This window comes from Micropterus salmoides, unplaced genomic scaffold (assembly GCF_014851395.1).
Source record: "Micropterus salmoides isolate LMB-PRFRI ecotype aquatic unplaced genomic scaffold, ASM1485139v1 Ms_hic_scaffold_9, whole genome shotgun sequence".
NCBI classification, from domain to species: domain Eukaryota; kingdom Metazoa; phylum Chordata; class Actinopteri; order Centrarchiformes; family Centrarchidae; genus Micropterus; species Micropterus salmoides.
In genome coordinates, this window is record NW_024044681.1 from 21,107,005 (window position 1) to 21,126,817 (window position 19,813).

Consider the following 19,813-nt stretch of genomic DNA (forward strand, 5'->3'; position numbering starts at 1 on the left):
ACCTCTGATGGAGCTGACAGCTGAGTAACTAAAGTACAGTTACGAGTAGTAAAGCATTACTTTTGGTAGAGGAATGTCAGTACTTTTTTAAAAAGTAATGTGTAATTGGTGACAGATTTCAAGTAATTTGCCCAACAGTGTTTCAGCGTCTACTTACAGTTCACAATAGATACACAACCAAAAAACTTACATTACTGTTTATGGTAAAGGTTGAAAACCTTTAAAAAACCTTTAAAAGACCTTTTTGTTTAAGGAAAGCCCTGTTAACAGCAATAAAGAAAAACACAGTTTGTTGTTACCAATCATCCTTTTAATCACTCTTTTCTTGTGACATTTTTTGGAAGCCCAGCAAACCAAACACTTCAATATTTTTAACTCAAATAATAATTTTAACAAGCAGTAGGCACTGAGTACACTAAAAACAAATGCCAAAGTGTGTATAATTTTTTAAACACAATGAAAATTAAATTAATCTGACTCATCTACGTCTTAACTCAACTAACACTTATTTTATTACCAACACAAATTTGAAACCAAAGACATGAATCATTTGTTTAAAAAAGGGGAAACACTGATCTCACTGTGTTTATGATATATGACATGCATTACAAAATGTAAGCAGGTCTAAAACACAATTATATATAATCAAACACTCAAACTGCTTTGTTAAAATGACATTAAATTAAAATGGTAAAAGTCATTTCCATCACATTTCCATGTGTGTCATAATTGACCTGCTAAAGGAAGTGAACAACTAAATATCAGCTTTTTGTTTGGCTGCAATTTATTCAGATGAATCACTGGCCGCCCCTCTGCTGCCTCAGTCAGATATGCTGTTATCTCGCTGGTGGAAAAAGTTTAATCACCAGGCAGCCATTTGGATGACTGGGACCAAGTTCAGCTGGCCAATTTGCGGATGTTACTGAGGAGTCTCCTGCTGTATTCCCTGTGGTCCACTGGTTGGACATCCATTACAGTTACCTTCACCCGACTCTCATCCTGAGGAGGGAAGAATAAACTTGAGTTCATCAACATCTGATAAAGAGACACTTCTAACCATACTGAAAACAACACACATCTCTTCAAGTGAACGGGTTTAAATAGCAACCAAAGCTGACATGACTTTCTGTAGATCCGATTTCTTTTTAGAACTATTTCATAGGCATTTTCTTATGCATGGAGAGAGCAAAACCTGTTGGTTTGACTCCACTGACAGGCTTGTCTTGTTTTTCATTCACACCAGGGATGAGAAACCCAACTCACACAGATATGATGCAATTGGCAATACCACACTGAATGCACTATAGCACAAAAAATGTATAAGAAAAACCTGTGCAAAAGCTGTAAGCCAAGTAGATTTCAATGTAGTCTAATTCCAGTTATTTTCGTTATCCCAGAATGTCTCAGCCTTTCTTAGAGCTATTTTTACAGAGTGACAAATCCTTCTATCACTTGCTCTGACGGCCGCTATTTTTGACTGAACACCTAGAAAATTCACCGACAAGTCTGAGCCATCATCTCATTAGCTTGGGCATAACTGCATATTTAACAGGGTTCCTAGTATGTTGATTTTTATACGTACTGCGTAGTTCTTCAGTTTTGATATGTTTGAGAACGTAAAAGAAAATTTAATGGAAGTGTTGCTAAATTTTTTTACATAATTAGAAATGCACAATAAATAAAACCTTTAATGAAGAAATCTCGCAGCAGTTTCGTCATCAAGGCACCCACTTTGGAACGGCTGCTGTAGGCTACAGATACAGATGATATTGTGACAGATGATGAATTCAAGGATTTCTCCACAAAACAGACATGTGGAAAACCTAAGGGAAGACCTTTATCCTACCAGAAATGTGGCTAATTAGACCCAATCTGACATGAGAAATTCAAAATAAAGAGAAAACACCGACACTGGCCACCAAATAAAGACCAGCTATGGCCGAAAGGAGTACATGTGGTTTTTCCCTGCGCTTCATAGCACATTCAACACAATATTTTGATCCTGCAGCGACTATGACACACATGATGAGAGCTGGCAGCAAGTCCATAATACAGGAATACACACCTGAGACAGCAATATAACAGGACCACCCAACTTGATTAGACAGAATACAGTTACAACTTATTACACATTGCTAAAGTTTAGAAGATAGTAGTATAATGAATACATGGAAATCAATGGAATGGAATTAATAATTATATTCGCACAACTTAGTGTCATTCATTCTCCAATTTGTGGTAAAATCCAATCATTACATTTAACATTAAATATAATCAAATAATGCAGTGGTAGACATATAGCCCAAAACACATTTCCATTATAATCACAGTCACTATAACAAGGATTAATCCAGAGACAATTAATTAATCAATTAACAATTCAGCCAGTATAACCCGCATCAAGCATTTAACATTTGCCCATTATCTCATATGATTCTATACCTCTATTAGTATTTTCAATTTGCTACCAGAGGATAGCAGGTAAATTAAACCATACGGGGAGCCGTCGAGACAAAGGTCCCACTTGACAAAAGGTGACAACTTATTTAAAAATAATGGTCTTCAAAGGACGGGGTACTTTGAGAAAGACGTCTTATTAATTTAATGTGCGAAAGACCAATATTCCAATCACATGTGGAGAAAACGATTACTCAGTTCACACCAGATCTCTAACTTAATTTCAGATAGTGGGGCGAGGGGGGTTCTTCCCAGAAGAATAAAACAACACAACTTCTGGACTCTGGCACACTGACAAAGCATGTAGACACGCACCATCAAATACACGCAACGGACAACACGCCACTTACCTCATAGAGAATTAATGCGATACTGTACTGAACACTACAATTATATAAAACCATGGATCCCTGTTGAGAAATTTAGATAATAAAGCTGTAATTAATATAATACACCGACAGGTTAGATGTGAATGAATTTATCAAATTTACAAATGTACCTTCAGCTTCTCAACACGCTAGTGGTGTAGCTCATTGGTCAGCAACGTCTATTGTTGGTCTACCCCTTTGGTCCAGACTGAAATATCTCAACAACTACTGGATGGATTGCTGTTGCCTTTGGTGATTCACTTTTCATCTAGCGCCATTATCAAGTCAATGTTTTCACGTATCCAGTAAGATATTTATGTACCCATGTTCTAGAAGGATTGCCAGAATTTATTTTATTTTATTTTTTACATACATTCAGGGTTGTCAGATGACATACTGTACTGACATTCATTGATCTCCAGACATTTCCACTTGCTTCACCATGAGGTTGACATTTGTGAATTTGCATGAAATGTCTTGACAACTACTGGATGGATTGCCATGAAATTTTGTAGGTACAATGTGGTGTGGTGTGCAGTAGACTAAAGCTATCATTTTCTATTGATCTATCAAATTAAAAAGTTGGCACCTTCGCTGAATGTGACATTACACATGAAAGACAAAATACAGTAACAGCACTAATTACAATATAGCAGCCCTGTTTTCTCAGCAGCACTACAAACTACCTTCCATCATGTTGAATTAACATTCCTGTCTCAATAAAAATCAAACTTAATGATGACTTCAGCTGCAGGACTAATTTACTACTGTGTCTTTGTTCATTTGTTCACTCACCCCGTCTTAAGTGCTCATTGTCAGATACAAGTTAAACAAGAAGTAACAGAAATACAGTAAATTATCACATTCCTTAGGCTTTGACAGCTTCTTTGAATATTTCTGTGTTATCATCTACACAAGACGTGTTCACCTTCAGCCATATAAGAATCTCCTCAATCCTTTTTCACATGGGACAGCGGAAAGACCTGAATGTAATGTTGACAAGGCCTGCGAGTGTGGTTAGGTGATGATATAAAGTGAGTGTGATCAGTGTGTGTGTGACTCTCAATGGCCTGTCTGTTAACACAAGGCAGGAAAAACAGGTCCCCGCTGACACTAATGTATTCATTGAGACAAAATCAATTAATTCACTTCAGACAGACGGATGGTACTCACACACAAGCACAGAGATATGCACACACGTGCTTAAAACCCTCCTGCAGACAACAGGTAACACACACACACACACACACACACACACACTCTTAGACCTCTACATTCATATATTACTAATACTTTATAACAGATTTATGACAAACAGCCATTGAGCCTGGCATTGAAGTGAATAGACTCACCAAGACTTCGACTCAGAACGCTGAATCTAGTTATTGGTTGGAAATCAGATATACATTTCCAGATTGTACGTTCATCAATTGTTTTAGATTGCCATTTAAACAAATGCAAATTAGATGGTTATGTGAAAAAAAACACTCATTTGTGCTCAGTAAATCTAATCCTGCAGGCCAAATCTGATCATCACCATCATCTGAATGCCATTAACTCCACCTGTGGCTGAGTGAGATGGGCCTCTATTACACTGGGGTCTGCAGCACAAGTGTCTGATTCACTGCACACTCTCCTTAATCTGTGGGGATTTGAATGTACTGGGCATGTTAAGTCTAAAAATCAGCAGTTTATCACCTTTGCTCTGCCCTAAAATTATACAAACTTGAGTTTATGTGCAAGGGAAGTTCAAGCCATAACATTACAATATGATCCTAAGCACAAGTGTTCTTCCTCTCCCATCCTTGTTATGAACAATGACAACGCACAAATTTTGTAACTTCATTAATCTTGCTAAGCTCTGACATTTCATTACATTATTCTATTTTTATGAAAACACTGGTAGATGTCTTATCTTTCTGCCTTGTGTCACACTCACAAGTCTATGGGAAAGAACTGAGCCTGAGTTAGAAAGACGCACTGAGCGGGTGAATCACAGACACTCTTTCCGTTCTGCAGTCGTCTTTTTGAATCACAGGCTTTGAAAGAAAAACAGTAAACTTTGACTGACACCCACTGAAAATAACTCTGAATACATTGCTAAGCCTTGTTCAGAGTGTGTTTCTGCTCAGAGATCATTTTCTCTACTTTGTGGAATACTGCATTTTACATTGTTCATGTTCATGTTTGGCTTTAGATCACGTCTTGTGCCTTTCTACAACACGACATAAATGTGAGTTAATTAATGAATATGTAAAATATATTTTTAAAAAAAGGTACAGGAAACTTACAGTAGTGATTCTGTAACTGAATGGCAGTCTCAGCACTGGTATCAACTTTGATGTGTGATTAACAGGTGAAATTGATCCAAATTAACTGTTAACTGGAAGTCATTTATCTTTCTTACAGTTGAATTCATTAAACAACTAGAACACATTTTTAACCATTATAGATGTAGATTTGGGCGAGTGTAATGCATTTGAGGCACATACAGGTTTTAATGTCAAGTGCTTATTGTGCCTTGTTGTACAATTCATTCATGGATTGTTGTGTTAAACTGATTTGGTGTGGGTAGTGTTAAGCTGGTCATATTTCTAACCTGCATTCATGCTCAGGGAAGTGACTGATGGAAGTGATCACTCAGTTGTTTTGAATGTGAGAAAGCTTTTCAGTTGTACAGTAGATTACTGGCTATAACATGTGCTTTTTATTTTACATTTCCATTTTTTGCCAGGCCTGTGAATTGTGATGACTGTCAGTCTGCCTGGCTTGCACTTTATGTCCAGATTGCCATGCCATGCTTGTCGTGGACCTTTCTGGTCCTCAGAGGATGATTTACCGAGAATATTCTTGCGCCCAAAGTGATGACCCATGACTCTTCCTGTAATGCAGCCCTGACGACAAACTGTATTTTGGGCTCCACTCAAGGCTAAGGCTGTAATAAAAGGAAATCATCAGCATGTTGTTTGGTCTGACCGACACTTCTGTATTGTGGGCTGTAATGAAACTGCTGTCTCCAGCATCTGTTAGTGGTGGTAAGTAGCAGTAGCATGCTGACATTTACTGTTAACAGTCCAGCTCATTTCACTTCATGTGTTAAATTAGACTGCAGCAACAGGAACTATGCATCTGTGTGTATAAAGACTGGACCGGCAATACTTTCCCTAGACTTTGTGTAACTCCCCATCAAAAAGGTTTTACATTATTTTTCAAACTATGAAGAATGGCTTGTAAACTCTGCATAGGGTTTCCTTGAGGTCAGGACAGAGACCGTTCAGAGCTCATACTACATCTCAATCATTCTACTCAGACTCTTGGTATGTGCCCCTAGTAGCAAATTAGCCTCTGAATAATTAAGCTAATTAGGCTTAGACAGACAATAACTAAATGCTAATTAGTGCCTAATTAAGAGAAACGAATCCACAGCTGTATTTTGTTTTCTGTTATCCAAAGCGCACTGGCTACATAACAACTCCCTTGTCACTGTGATACTAATTGAAATGATTTTGGATTTATGTTGTGTGACTGACATTGTGTGAGTATATTGCATTTTGTGCATCTTGTTTTGTGGCTTTACATGCTTGGCACCGCAGTTCAGCGGAAGATAATGAGTGACGACGAGTCTGGCTGTTACATATTCATGGTTGGCATGCAGCCCATTAATTAAAACAACACACCTCACTGCATTAAGCTTTCACACCAGTGGATCCTTTACATAAAACAGTGAATGTTTACTTTTTCTTTGTATTATTCACTGTGAAGGTTTTAATCAAGCAAGCTCCTTGTACCGCTTTATGTTATTCACTATTTGGAAAGCATCCCTACCATCTCTGACATGGTTGCTTCTGATCAGTAAATACTTTGCGCCAAACAAAATACTAAATCTGTAAACCCTGCAGGCTTTGCAGTCTCATCATGTTGAAACCCCAGAAAACCTGACAGAGAAACTGCTACTTAGATCTGACAAATAAAGAATCCGGTGTCAAATCTTAAATGTGGCAAATTAAAATTACAACTGACACACACTCTCACACACACACACACACACACACACACACACACACTCAACCAAAGCTTAGGTCTATATAACATAGCTGGTTCCTACTTTTTGGCTGGATTGTGAAATTGACCCTAAATGGAGACCATTTACTGTTTTTGCAACAATGGCACTTGTTTGCAATCTTGGTTATTATGAATGCCCATTTTTCCAGAACCATTATTCGTGTATGAGAGAAATAAAAATGACTGCTGGTGTATTTGTTCAGAACAGCGATAAGACAGCTGTTTGTAACAGACATGCACTAGCCAATTAGGGTCGAGTATTCCTGCAAGGCAGAGATCACTGAAAATATTCTCACAGCTTGCAGGACAATGATGAGCACCATCGTATGTCATTATATTCTGCTATTTTGTTCCTGGGAAACTAAATTGCACGGCATTGTATCAAATCCCATTGTGCTCCCATTTATAGCTACTTACGTTGTACGTTTCCAGCTTGACTCTGTTTTTAAAGATGTGAGTTGTGAAGTTGGCTTTCTGAAAGACTTCATCAAATGCAGCCTCATCCTCAGGAACACACACAAAAACACACACAAAAGAGGTATATACAAAGTCACGGTCAGTGATTTACAGGTAGTAGTCTGTTAAAGTTCCTCCTGGAAAAATTGTAAAGGCAATTTTGTTGTCAGATTTGAACAAACTAGTTTAAGGAGAACTGTGTGTGGTCGTATACCCATGTCTGTGTGTTTTTGTGTTTGTGTGTTTGTGTGTGCGCGTGTGTATGCCTCACTGTGTCTCTGAGCTGTCCCAGTGTTTCTGCACTGTGACCTAACAGGACCTCAGCTGTCTCCTGGAAGCATGTCACCCACTGGTTATCCCCGAAGTCTGCTAAGTTAGCCTGAGAGTCAGACAGACAGAGATGATGAAGGGACAAGAGATTATTCATGTGTGTATGTGCGATTATAAGTTATAGTATTCCTCAAAGTCAGCAGCATTGCATGAATGACAAATAGCATTAATGGTGTGCACTTACAGAAAGTAGGAATCTGTATTTGAAGTTTGGGAACTCTCTGTTACACTTTTCGCAGCGGTACAGTCCGTTCTGTTGGTCTATGACCTTCTTGTTGCAGTCTGCAGATGGACAGGCCTGGTACAGACAATTCTCCTTACGAGTGTACAACACTGTTGCCACACAGCTGAAATAGTCCGCCTGAGAAGAGAGATTCAAAAATGGGAGAGGAAGAAATCTAATTATGGGGATAGAGCTGTGAATCAATAAAAAAAAAAAACAAATCACATCAAACTGCTACAATTTGAAAGTGTAAGAGGCTGCAGTTAATTTGTAGGTGCTGCCCCCCTTACACAATATTGTGCTGAGGATAAATCTAACCTGCAAATCAAGTTACAAACTGGAAAAATCTTCAGAACCAAATGAACCTTAAACACCATCATTTAATTGCAGAGAACATTTGTACTGTAATTTATGTGTGTGTGTAACATTGACAAGTCAAACAAAAATCTTTATATATAAATATATATACACACACACACAGACCTGCCTATATACCTGTCTCTGTCAGAAATCATTCATCCGTTCACTGGTGCAATTAGCCCCTAGGTGGCGCTATTTAACACAAAATATTTGTTCCTCTATAACCACAAGTCCCATTGACATGAAACTTGAGCCGAATTGTTCAGGATGCTCTCCTGACTCCATGGACCAAAGTTCACCCTAATGTGCCCATAGGTGGCGCTGTTATTGAAAACAAAACAAAAAACACCAAAACATTCACTTACATACATTTTATATCTCCATAACCACAAGTCCGATTCATACCAAATTTGGGTCAATTGTTCCCCATGGTCCCCTGATGACACCTGAAAAATTTGGTGCAATCGACTTATAGGTGGCGCTATAATCAAAGCTCAAATGCCGTGGGAAAATCCTGTTCATTTGAATGACATTTTGAACCAAAGGACATTTTGCCTCATAACTACGCGACAGTACATCGCACATTCATAAACCTCATATCTAGGTGTTTGTGGGATGCTGTTAAATCCTATAGCATAGGACACGCCTCTATGCGATGACCTTTTCATTTTGCAAAATCACGAAAACTTAAACTATTTTAATTAACTCCTCTGAAACTGCAAGTCCGATCGGCACCAAACTTGACACGGACCATTCTCTGGACCAAGCTGATAAAAGTTAGTACTCCCCACTCGCGTGGCTGGCGCTGGGGGGCTTGGACCCCGCTTGCTTGCAGTTCTAGTTTATTGTTATTATTTTTTTTTTTTTTTTACACTTAGTGAAACCTGGTTGGCTCCAGCAAAGAGAATGTGAAGGGAACATCATGCCGCCTTAACCAAATCCTGACATAATTCAAGAGCAATGGATTAAATATATCACTTTGGCAACTGGAATTGCAACAGTGAAATCGCTCCCGCTGGAGCTGGGAGAAAAAGACAATGTGGCAGTATGATTCACTAACTAATTAACATTGGCCCTCAAAAGCATAATTCAAGTCACCAGAAATGTTGCAAACTGACACAGGACAACTGCCGCAGGAGGAATAAACTCATGACAGATTAAGAGTCCGGGTACCAGTGTTATGGATCCCTGTTTAACAAAAAGAAATCCTGCACTACAAAGGAAGTGGATCATCTTTTTCTATCTGTACATGCAATTACATTAACAGGATAGAAACAGCTATGATTTTACATACTTCAAAAATGCCTGTTTATGTGTGTCAGAAGAACAAGCACTGCAAAGACTGTTTTTCAAAAGCAACTATCTTAAAAGTATAAAATGAATTGACTGGAACAAGACACCTCATCAAAACCTTTGCTGTGTAGGAGGCTGCATCTTGGTAGATGAACAAGACGCCAGGTGGCTCAGGCCATAAGAACACAATGAGTAATCACAAGAGTCAAAATCACAAAATAGTGGTTGGGTACGATGACCAATTTCAGAACACACAATGCTTCAAAAGTTTTTCTGTTAGGGTACAACAGCAGATTACCTCAATGGGTAGCTCTCCTGTCCGCCATAAATTAAAACATGTTTCCAGTGAGTAAAGGAACATCAGTGAAAAACCCCCCCGCCGATAACTGAAAGTGGGAATCATCAGACCAGACAAGGTTTTTTCAACCACAACAAGGTCGAAAGAGTGTGTCGTCAACCACGTGAGGTGATGCATGGCATGCATGGTAACAACTGTACGGGCCACGTTCATTCATTCGTGACCACCGTGTAGCTTCAGGTAATATGTACTGTGAACAAGATAATGCTACCATCAGTTCAGAAAGTGTGCGGGAATGGTTTGTGACAATGTTGTGATATCAGTCCCATTAAACAGCTCTGGGATACAGTCAAACACATCAAAATAAAAAAGAAACATTAACTCATCAAACCTTTGGGTGAAAAATCTCAGGTGGATGCTCTGTTCTCATCCAAATGGTGTGACTATTCTTTTGGCCTTTTCTTGTATTACCGTTACTGGTATTTTTAAATCAAAACTTTGCAGCGCACAGCAAATGTCAACAAAACTAAAAATCAAACTGAAGTGACAAATAAAATGTAAGAGACGAGGAGGAGCAAAAGTGCTCCTTCTAGTGCAGGCAGGACATCCTTCAACAGTTTTAAGAACTCCAATAAGCGGCTTAGGGTGAAAAGAGAAACATTAAATAAAATAAAAATAAACTTAGATCACACTTGGCATTATCAGTAAAACTGTTGCCAACAAGTCAGTCTAGCTGGTAGATGCGCACTGTTTACACATCTCTATTTGACTTCCAAACAATCTTGGAACAGTTTAAAAAGAGAGCAGAGGGAGTTTGAGAATTCTATGCATAATAGATGCGAGATGAGACGAATCTCTCTCCCTCTCTAATACATAAATTGTGCTAATACCCACAGCCCACAGACACGTTCACATGACTAACATGCAAGGTTATATGCAAAGACGCAAACTTACACATCTGCAATACAGATACAATGAGCTGAACTTCCTTCAGTTGTGAATTTAAATTAGTACACAGTAAAAAAGAATCGATTTAAAATGCAGAGCTGTTGCAGTAATTTAAACAGATATTAGCACCTTAAGAGGCAGAACTCACACTGCTAAAAATCAACTGTTAAAAAGGAAAGAAATGCTAATTCTGGGGCGGAAAGGGCTATTCTCTTATTCTGTGGAGAAGCACAGCATCAGATTTCCATAAATATAAATATAAAGAATGTACAAAGAAGATGTGTCTCAATGGGAAGAGGCACACACACGTGCACATGTCTGCATGCATATACGCACACGAGATATAAACAGACACACGTGTGCGAGCACAAGGCGATAAATACCATATACATACACATGTAAGAAACCACAGGAAAATCCTTTTTCTTAGCTTCACAACAGGGTATTTATTCTACCAGGAGAGCAGGCCTTAAACAAGATGTTGGAATTACAGCCAGAATTTAAAATGAAATGCTTTAAAATGCATTCTAAACAACAACTACAAGCTAGAGCTGGGCCAGACTCATTACTAATGTTGGCCTAAATGAGTCTATCAAAGAGTCTCTCTAGGACGCTGGCCAAATTCACACACACTGACTGAGTAATGCTGTTCCTGCGTTGTACAACCCACACTTTCTGTAAAGTGTTCAGTAAGAGCAGTGAATGTGAAAAAGGCCATTGTGTTCTCTGCATCCCTTGTGAGATGGTTGATGCTGCCCGGTGTCCCCACGACCTCTGCAGAGACTGTCAGTCAGACTTAGAGCTCTTTGACACTTTCTTCCCGCTAGCTAACACTGACTCACAGCCTCATAATCTGTCCACCCATCCATCTACCCAGTACCCATGCCACACAGCAAGAACCCCTCCGAAACACTTACTAAGGAGGTTTTTTTAATTAGGAGAATTTCTCCCGTTAGCAACAGCCCTCTCTCCCACAACACTCCACTCCTATGTTTCCGCCCGCATGCCTGCCTCATCACATTTTGCAGACTTGGGCAGATTGGAGCGCTGGAAGGCGGGAGAGGTGGGAAGGCGATGGGTGGGGAAGGTGGTAAGAGGGTGGACGTGGCGGGAAGAAAAGAACAGGACATTTGAGAGCTTGTTGAGGGCATGTGATGCTGGCTGATGCTACAGAGAATGTGAGGTCAGCAGGATCTGGACCATAGCGATTCCATCACAACTAGACCACACTTAATAAATCCCCCTGCATTTGTCATCATCTCTCCCCTTTGCCTTTTCTGTTTTTTTCCCCTCTTCTCCCTCTGTATTCCAGTGCATACACAGAAGCCTTGGGGCAAAGTCTTAACCTCAAGCACACTGAGGAGAACCTAGAAGAGCAGCATGACTAATGCAGCACACAAAAACACTCACAGACACACTAACACAAAAATGTGTGTGCAGACTTACCTAAAGATTCATACACATGCACACATAAACACACATAATTCTGGAAATAGTTTTCATTCTTATCACACCAAATCCCTGTGTCACCTTCTGGCACCTAAATGCAATTAAAATTTGTATGTGGAAGGGCAACCAAGTGAAAATCTACTTCACATAATTGACGTGGCTGCACATGCCAACTTTAATGCTTGTCCCAAAACCCCAACACACATTGCTACATTAATTAGAAACGGCTTGTACACTTACATCCACCCACACACGCATGCATGCGCGCACACACACACACACACACACACACACACACTAATAGATTCACAGTCACGCACATACATGGAGGCATACAGGTAGAATGTCAAATTAGATTCCTTCAAACTTGAAGCTAATGTTTTGGATTCCATTATTATTACCAAAGCTGCAGCCTCAGAGTATGTGATAGACAACCTCCTTAAAGCCGTTCAATTACAGAAACAGTTGGGGGTACACAGGGCAGAGAGAGAAACGAGGAGAAGACAAAGAGAATAAGAGAAGGGGGGGAAAAGGAAGGGAAAAAGGAAAAAAATTTGATTGAATTATTTACACATTCTCACTTTTCAGCTCCTTTCCCTACATCTTCCTGTTAACCATTCCTGTATCTGTATCCTTTTCTCAATACCCCTCGTCACTTTTACCGCCCCCCCCATCCTTCAATGCAGGTTTGTAAGTGACATAAAGCTTATGTCTCTCACTCTCCCACATTCTCTGTCTTCACTTTACTTCTGGTAATGTTATGCCCTATAGGCTTCCTCCACCTCCAAGACATAATTAGACATTTTTATTAGAAACAAAATTGATCTTGAAGCTACTCTTAAGTGGCTTCTCATTAAATGTTAGGGATGAGGGAGACTTGTCGTAGATAAACCTAATTAATTAGACAGAAAGTTTGGCACATACCACTTATATGCACTCCACTTTTAGGCGAACGCATGATAATTCTGTACGATGATACTTCTTAAAATGGCACATGGTTCAATTTGAGAGTTCTTACATGCTCCTCCAACAGTCTCCAGCAGTTCAATCAGCACAGCTAGTATGTGATTTGCTATCTCCCTCCCTCAGTTGATACAAGAGTACAACAAATCTAATCCATGAAGTCATAGCAAGGCACAGCCTAGAGCTGCTATTTTCCAATAAATAGAAGGCTGATTGTGGAAATTTGTTTGTCTAAAACTAAATGTAACTGAGAAGTGGTCAGTTAAAAAAAAATCACTAAATCCATGTTCACAAAATAATTTGAAATAAGGACCCTTCAGTGTAATCTCTATATGGCTAAACAAAAAAGTCAGCACTACTTAACTTATGTATTGTGACCCTGTAATGTTTAGTAGCAAGGGTTGTTTTACATGCCTGATGTCAATTTCTACTTTGTGATATCTTAAATATTCCAAAATGTTCTGACAGTTGAAGTGAGACGTGGGTTATACTGCATGTGTAGCTAGAGAACAAGCCATAGTGATAGGGTGGCAAGAGCAGGTAAGAGAAAGAAGTCAAGAAAATCTGAGTAACGCTCTTGGTGTCAAAGTCCGTCAACATGACGGATGTGTCCCTGTGTGACTGCGAAACTTTGGTACAAAACAGTAAAGCTCTAACTCTTTGATTCTCAGGGACTGACACCAAAACCCAGTGTTTACTGTGCTTGTCTTACAACGCTGAAAGATGTTCTGCTATCAAACTCGTCTGTACTGTAGCTATGCTGATGTTACATATCTGTAAGGGTTTCTTTCATTCTTCTTCAAACAGTAGCCAGCTGCCCAAGTGAGGGAATGATTTTCTGACTCACATTGCAAATCTGCTTCCAGCCAAGGTTTTCATGAAGAACTGGCTCAGAGATCTGACTAAAACTGCAACACAAATAACGAAATTTACTTTCTGCAGTTGCACACCTTGTGGCTTTTCTACCTCATATCAAAACCTGTTCACTACTACACATCCATATTAAACATATTAAGTAAAATGAGTTTTTTTTTCATAATTAGTGTCAGAGTAGCTTGTTGTTCTTATAATCGTTCTTATATTCTGGCCCTTTAATGTGCCTAAATCAATCTAGAACCAAACAAAAACACAATAAATGCAACACAATCAGTGAAATCAAGACAGAGAACCTTAGTTTAAATCTTCAAGTTATTTATATAAAGACTAAGTCTATCCATAGTGTATTAATAAAGTATGAGCTCTAATCTGACGTCTGAACAGACTTGGCCATAGTTTCATTGTAGACTTTGATTGAATAGTCTTAACATAAAATCAATCTGAAACTATTGTCTAGCAAACATTCCTCCTTATTAAGTGAATATCTCTGGGTTTTGGACAGTTGGTTAGGCAAAACTAGACATCTAAGAAAGGTGACACTTTGGGCTGGGGGAAAACTGTTACATTTTTTACAGACCAAAACAATTAATCAATTAACCAAAATAATAATTATCAAATCAATCAATGATGAAAGTAACTCACGAGTTGCATTTCCTTGTAAGGCTAGATATCCAAAAGAAAACAGCATCTGATATCAAAAAGGGCCCAGAAATTAAAAAGACATGACAAATATCTGTTATACGGTATGTTTTTCTTTTAAGGGTCAAATAATCCAAATTACAAAAAAACATTTTCTCATATACCCTAGCGGGGTCTACTCATGGAAGTGATCTTAATGTCCTCTGCCTGGTCTTAAGATGTCTGTCTCTGAAATGTAATTTAGGTGAACCAACTCTTTAAAGACTCACTTTTCTCTCTTTTGAATCTCAGTGCATTTTATACAGACCTCTTTTTTTAGATGAATGCTACATGGTTGTGTTGTAAGAATTCTTTCAAAATAGATATGTTAATAGATAATTTTTGTCAATTAACAAACGAAGTGGGTGAACAGAAGTTCAATCTAAATCAAATCAATATTTGGTGTGACCACCCTTTACCTTCAAATACATCATCCATCCTTTTATGTACACTTGCACAAAGTCAGGGATTTTGTAGGCGTATTGTCAGGCGTATGATTAAACAATTATACCAAACAGGTGCTGTTGATCACCAATTCAATATGTAGGATGAAATGCTGAGAAGTACAAGCAGATACTTATTCGTCCTGCAATACCATCAGGGAGGCTTCCGATTGGCCCCAAATTTATTCTGCAGCTTGAAAACGATCCCAAATATTTGGCGAAAGTCATTAAGAACTCCTTACTAAATATGATTACATTTCGGGAGCGAAGCAACTGAGACTACTTAAATCCACAGGAGGACTGTGGGTAGTCCTCCAAAATGTATGGGTCAACCTACCAGCTGAGTTTCTTCAAAAACAATGTGCAAGTGTACCTAGAAGAATTGATGCTGTGTTGAAGGCAAAGGGAGGTCAACCCAAATATTCATTTGATTTAGATTGCTCATTCACTGCTCATTCACTTTGCATATGTATGTATGTATGCAGTACCTTCTCTCCGTGTCCCATTTGTTCGTTCTTAACGTCACTCAGTGTTTTCCAGTCCATCTTTGATCTGCTTCCCACTGACCTCATCTCTGTCAGGGATTGGCTGTTGAGTGCACAGCCTTCCCGGTCATACCTAAAGTTAGACATGAAAAGAACAGAGGCACATATGTGCAAATGAATGTATGTACAAACACACTTGGTTACCAAAACAAAGACAAATACATGTGAAATATACAGAGTTTAGAGTGTAGCAAGGCTAAAACAAAAAAGAAAAGGAAAGGAGGGTTTTTTGAGTCAAATGGAAAAACACAAACAGAGCGTGCTTGAGAAGGCAACTAATGATCCCTGAATACTGAGGTGATTTAACTACACAAGATTCACCACCAGTATTAGTGATCTGTGTCACATTAAAATTCTTTCCTGTGAAGGAGATACTGCACTGTCTAACACACTGCACTGTATCTGATATTATTTAAAGAAGCCATCTTCAGCAATGACTGAATTACCCCCTTAATCCCTAAACTGATTTACAACCACTGCATCTGTATCCTGCAATCTATTTTATCTGACATATGGCTATCCATCATGGACAAATACATTTCAGTCCATATATGTTTCTTCACTGGGGTAAAAAAAGAAAAACAAAACTTGTCAGTCTCTTTTTGTCTACCCACTCCATCTATTCATTCATATACCTTTTTAATATTCCCTTTAAATCTTAATGCATCAGTGTGACTCCGGCTCTGCATTCTAGATGAGAAGAGCAATCTAATCAAGGCATCTTCCAAATTCATCAGTTTCCCTCAATTATGCAAGCAAGCCTGGTCAAAACAATCCCACAAAGCACAACATCGCCACAGGAACTAGAGTCAGACAGATACTCCTTGTCTCTTGCCTAAATGTTAAAAAAGGAGTGGGAAACAGCTGTCTGCTCCTTGAATAACATTCATTGTTATTCCTTCACCGCTGTCAGCATGTAAACTGCAGAGAGGACCAAGCAGCAGCAGAGATCAGGGGGAAAAGCCAGGGATTAGAGAAGAATGGAAGGAGGAATGAAAGGAAGGAGGAGTGCTGGTTTTTAGTTATTTAGCCCTTTGAATGTCAGGATGAGATGGTGTATTGACCAGAGACTAATAAGACCAAGATTAAAACTGCAGCAATGGATCCCCCCCCCATACACACACACCTGCTACAACTAATGCAACACACACAAAAATGGTCAAAATCAATTGTTAAAGGGGCATTATGTAGTTTTCAGCAGCCACTAGCGGTGTGTTTCTAAGATTGGAACTAGGTGTGTGCTCGTACGTGTGCTAGCTTGAACTCATGAGCAAGCATAATCTGAAACACGACCACTTTCATACAGAAATACCACAATAAACGCAGGAACACCAGCATGCAGGCTGTGGCTTTTCTCCAGACATGTTCAGGCTCCGTTACTTCAACGTTCGCGTCTCAGAGGCAGATCAACACCGGTGCCGCACCTTACATTCAGAGCAGCGAGCCGCATATCGGCACAATACTCCCGAAAAAAGGCAGAATGACAGCGGCTATAGACAGACAGGGAGAACAGACAGAGCTGGAAAGTCAGGTAAACTCCCACTGCAACGTTACATTAATAGTTTTATCAGCTGCATGCAGAACTAATCCATGCTCGTTACATGATAACGTTACATTTACTGCATTTAGCCGATGTGCTACATCGTTAGCTCGCCAGCTGCTTTTCAGTAACTATCTTTACTATCTGTGAATCTTTCACCGGAGGCAATGTCAGCACAGCTACATGTATTGGATGATAATGAAACGGTTAGTGAGCTGGAATGAATATTATAATGAGATTGTGTCACACTTTATAACAGTTAGACCGCAGTAACTTACCTTACTGTAACGTTAACAAGTGATAGTGGATGGCTCTTCCTTTGGGTTGTTGTGGCCGTTTTGTTGCAGTGTTTTAGGTTATGTGGGTCACGTTAGTTATAGCGACTGAGGTGGAGAAGCTGTGTACCTGAGTAACGTTATTGGTAAAATCCATAGACTGTATATAAAAACCACAATAAACATAAACTGAATGTTACGAAGCAAACAGCGGCAGGTCCGAGCTACTATAGCGTTAGCCTGTGAGCTAACATGACTTTCTCTTTGTTTCTCCAGCTTTACTAATGCTCACTTTATTCGGTTGTTTGATGGTGTTAGTGGACTGCATGTCATTAGCTGCGGTGTTGTTGCTGTAGTCTGAGAGAGGCTCGGGAGCGCACACAGGGCTGAATCCGACCTGGAGTCCCAACATTAAAAGCAGAATAGTGGCTGATGCAAGCAACGGAGAAAACAGGCATGTGCTTCTTTTCTAAGTGAGAGTTTTGAGCCCATTGACAATAAGGCAATGAAAATTTGATTAATTTCATTGAAAAACGTACATATAGTCCCTTTAATGGAGTAATTAACCAAATTTATAAACCAGACATTAACAACTGAAAGAGTGAACAGAACAATGCCCACAGGTACTAACAAACACGCCTTTATTCACTGTATTCACACTTTGAAGCTGTGAGAGCGCTGTTTGATGCAGTTTGATGCAATTTTCTGCCTAAGAATAGCTCTCAGTGTAACACACAGGCAATCACATGCACACTGAAGCACTGATATGTATACACAGACACACACGTTGAAAAAAATAGAAGAGGAAAAAACGCATTCATATTTCAGCGGTGCCCAAACTTGGGAACAGCCTTAATGAGTGAATGAGTCATAATTCTTCTCTCCACAGGAACTGCTAATAAGAATCCAGTTTGATGCGGCTCAACGCGTCTCCATCTTTCTGTGCACGTACAGTAGCAGTTCAGAGCTGGAATCCAGAAATAGCTGTGCTTTTCTGTTATTCCCTCCATCTAATCCTGTCTAGAGTCCTGCTGGGACTGAGGAGGTACATGCCACCAGTTTCCTGACACATGATCATCAGGGCTTTGCACTTAGGTTTGTTCGTCTGTGCGTGCATGTGTGAGAATGCCCTGTGTTTAGTATTTGTCATAGGTTGTTTTACGTATATAAGCATTAAAGCAACAAGGAGATAACATTTCTCTATTTATAGAGTGATTTGTCTGCCTGTTTACATATAATCGTGTCTTGCAATAAATTCCATGTGCACGGTACATAGCAGCATTACCACAATGTGTGAATAATTCTGTGTGTGTTTATGAATGTGTGTGTGTGAGCATTGGTGTATTCGTGCACACCAGCGTGACTCACCAGCCCCTTAGTCTAAAGGCCTCCGGTATGTCTGGGTTGACCATGACTGTTGAACTGAACAAAGCAGAGAGAGATCTGCCCCCGAAATCAGACAAGCGAGCCCCTTTTATGGCGACCACAGGCTGCCTAGAGCCGTCAAACTTCTCCGCCTGAAGAGAGAAAAAAAACTGTGTCAAAGACAGTAACTGAGGAGAGGAAGATAGAGAACAAGAGACGACAAAAGCAGTTGTGTTATTGTCTCTTACATGTTAAGTCTGCAGCTTGGAGAGACCAGAAAGTAATATGTGGTATAGTTTGCTTTTATAATTGGACAACCTACAAGTTAATTTGAAAGTCATTTTTGGATTTTGGCAAAGAGGAGGGATTAGCGCTTGCAGATTGAATGAGCTTAGAGAAGAATAGTGCCATTTCATGCACATTCGAGAGTTATTTAGCCTTCTGTCTCAAATCAGGCACTCTGGTCCAAAATACTCCTGAAGGTCACAGGAATGATTTGACCGATCCAAATTTTACAGCCCAGAAAACCCAATCAAAACGGCTCTGCATGCAAGAGCACACACAGAGATAGGTTACGCGTATGCACATACACGGATGGGCACCTTCATAAACACACGATTAATTACAGCCTGCTCCACATGTTTTTATGTTAAATTGAAAATCCATCACTGGATACAGAGAAGAGAGCAGAGAAAGAAAGAGAGAGATTATAGTTATTACCTCCTCTCCCCACAACGTGACTGTCACCATTTTGCCAGTTGTGTCTATTAGGTTGAGGGCTCTCTTGGAGACTTCTCTGCTCGTCTTAGTGGTGATACGGGATACATCCTCCGTACTCTTACACACTCCAATCACATCTAGAGGCACAGAAAGTAATTTCACAT

The 19,813-nt window shown here is 39.5% G+C and overlaps 1 protein-coding gene across 5 annotated transcripts in view; it reads right to left on the reverse strand.

The window, feature by feature from the left end:
• Positions 1 to 288: 288 nt before the first annotated feature.
• Positions 289 to 19,813, reverse strand: part of LOC119895247 (replication protein A 70 kDa DNA-binding subunit-like) — a 39,520-nt gene continuing 19,995 nt past the window's right edge. For all 5 annotated transcript variants that reach the window (XM_038708221.1, XM_038708223.1, XM_038708220.1 and 2 more), the window contains 7 exons: positions 19,650 to 19,786; positions 18,933 to 19,081; positions 15,693 to 15,822; positions 7,858 to 8,034; positions 7,615 to 7,722; positions 7,305 to 7,391; positions 289 to 999 (listed from right to left, as the gene is read on the reverse strand). In XM_038708221.1, coding sequence (XP_038564149.1) covers positions 898 to 999; positions 7,305 to 7,391; positions 7,615 to 7,722; positions 7,858 to 8,034; positions 15,693 to 15,822; positions 18,933 to 19,081; positions 19,650 to 19,786 — 890 coding nt within the window. In that variant the 3' untranslated portion in view covers positions 289 to 897. The remainder of the gene's footprint in view (positions 1,000 to 7,304; positions 7,392 to 7,614; positions 7,723 to 7,857; positions 8,035 to 15,692; positions 15,823 to 18,932; positions 19,082 to 19,649; positions 19,787 to 19,813) is intronic.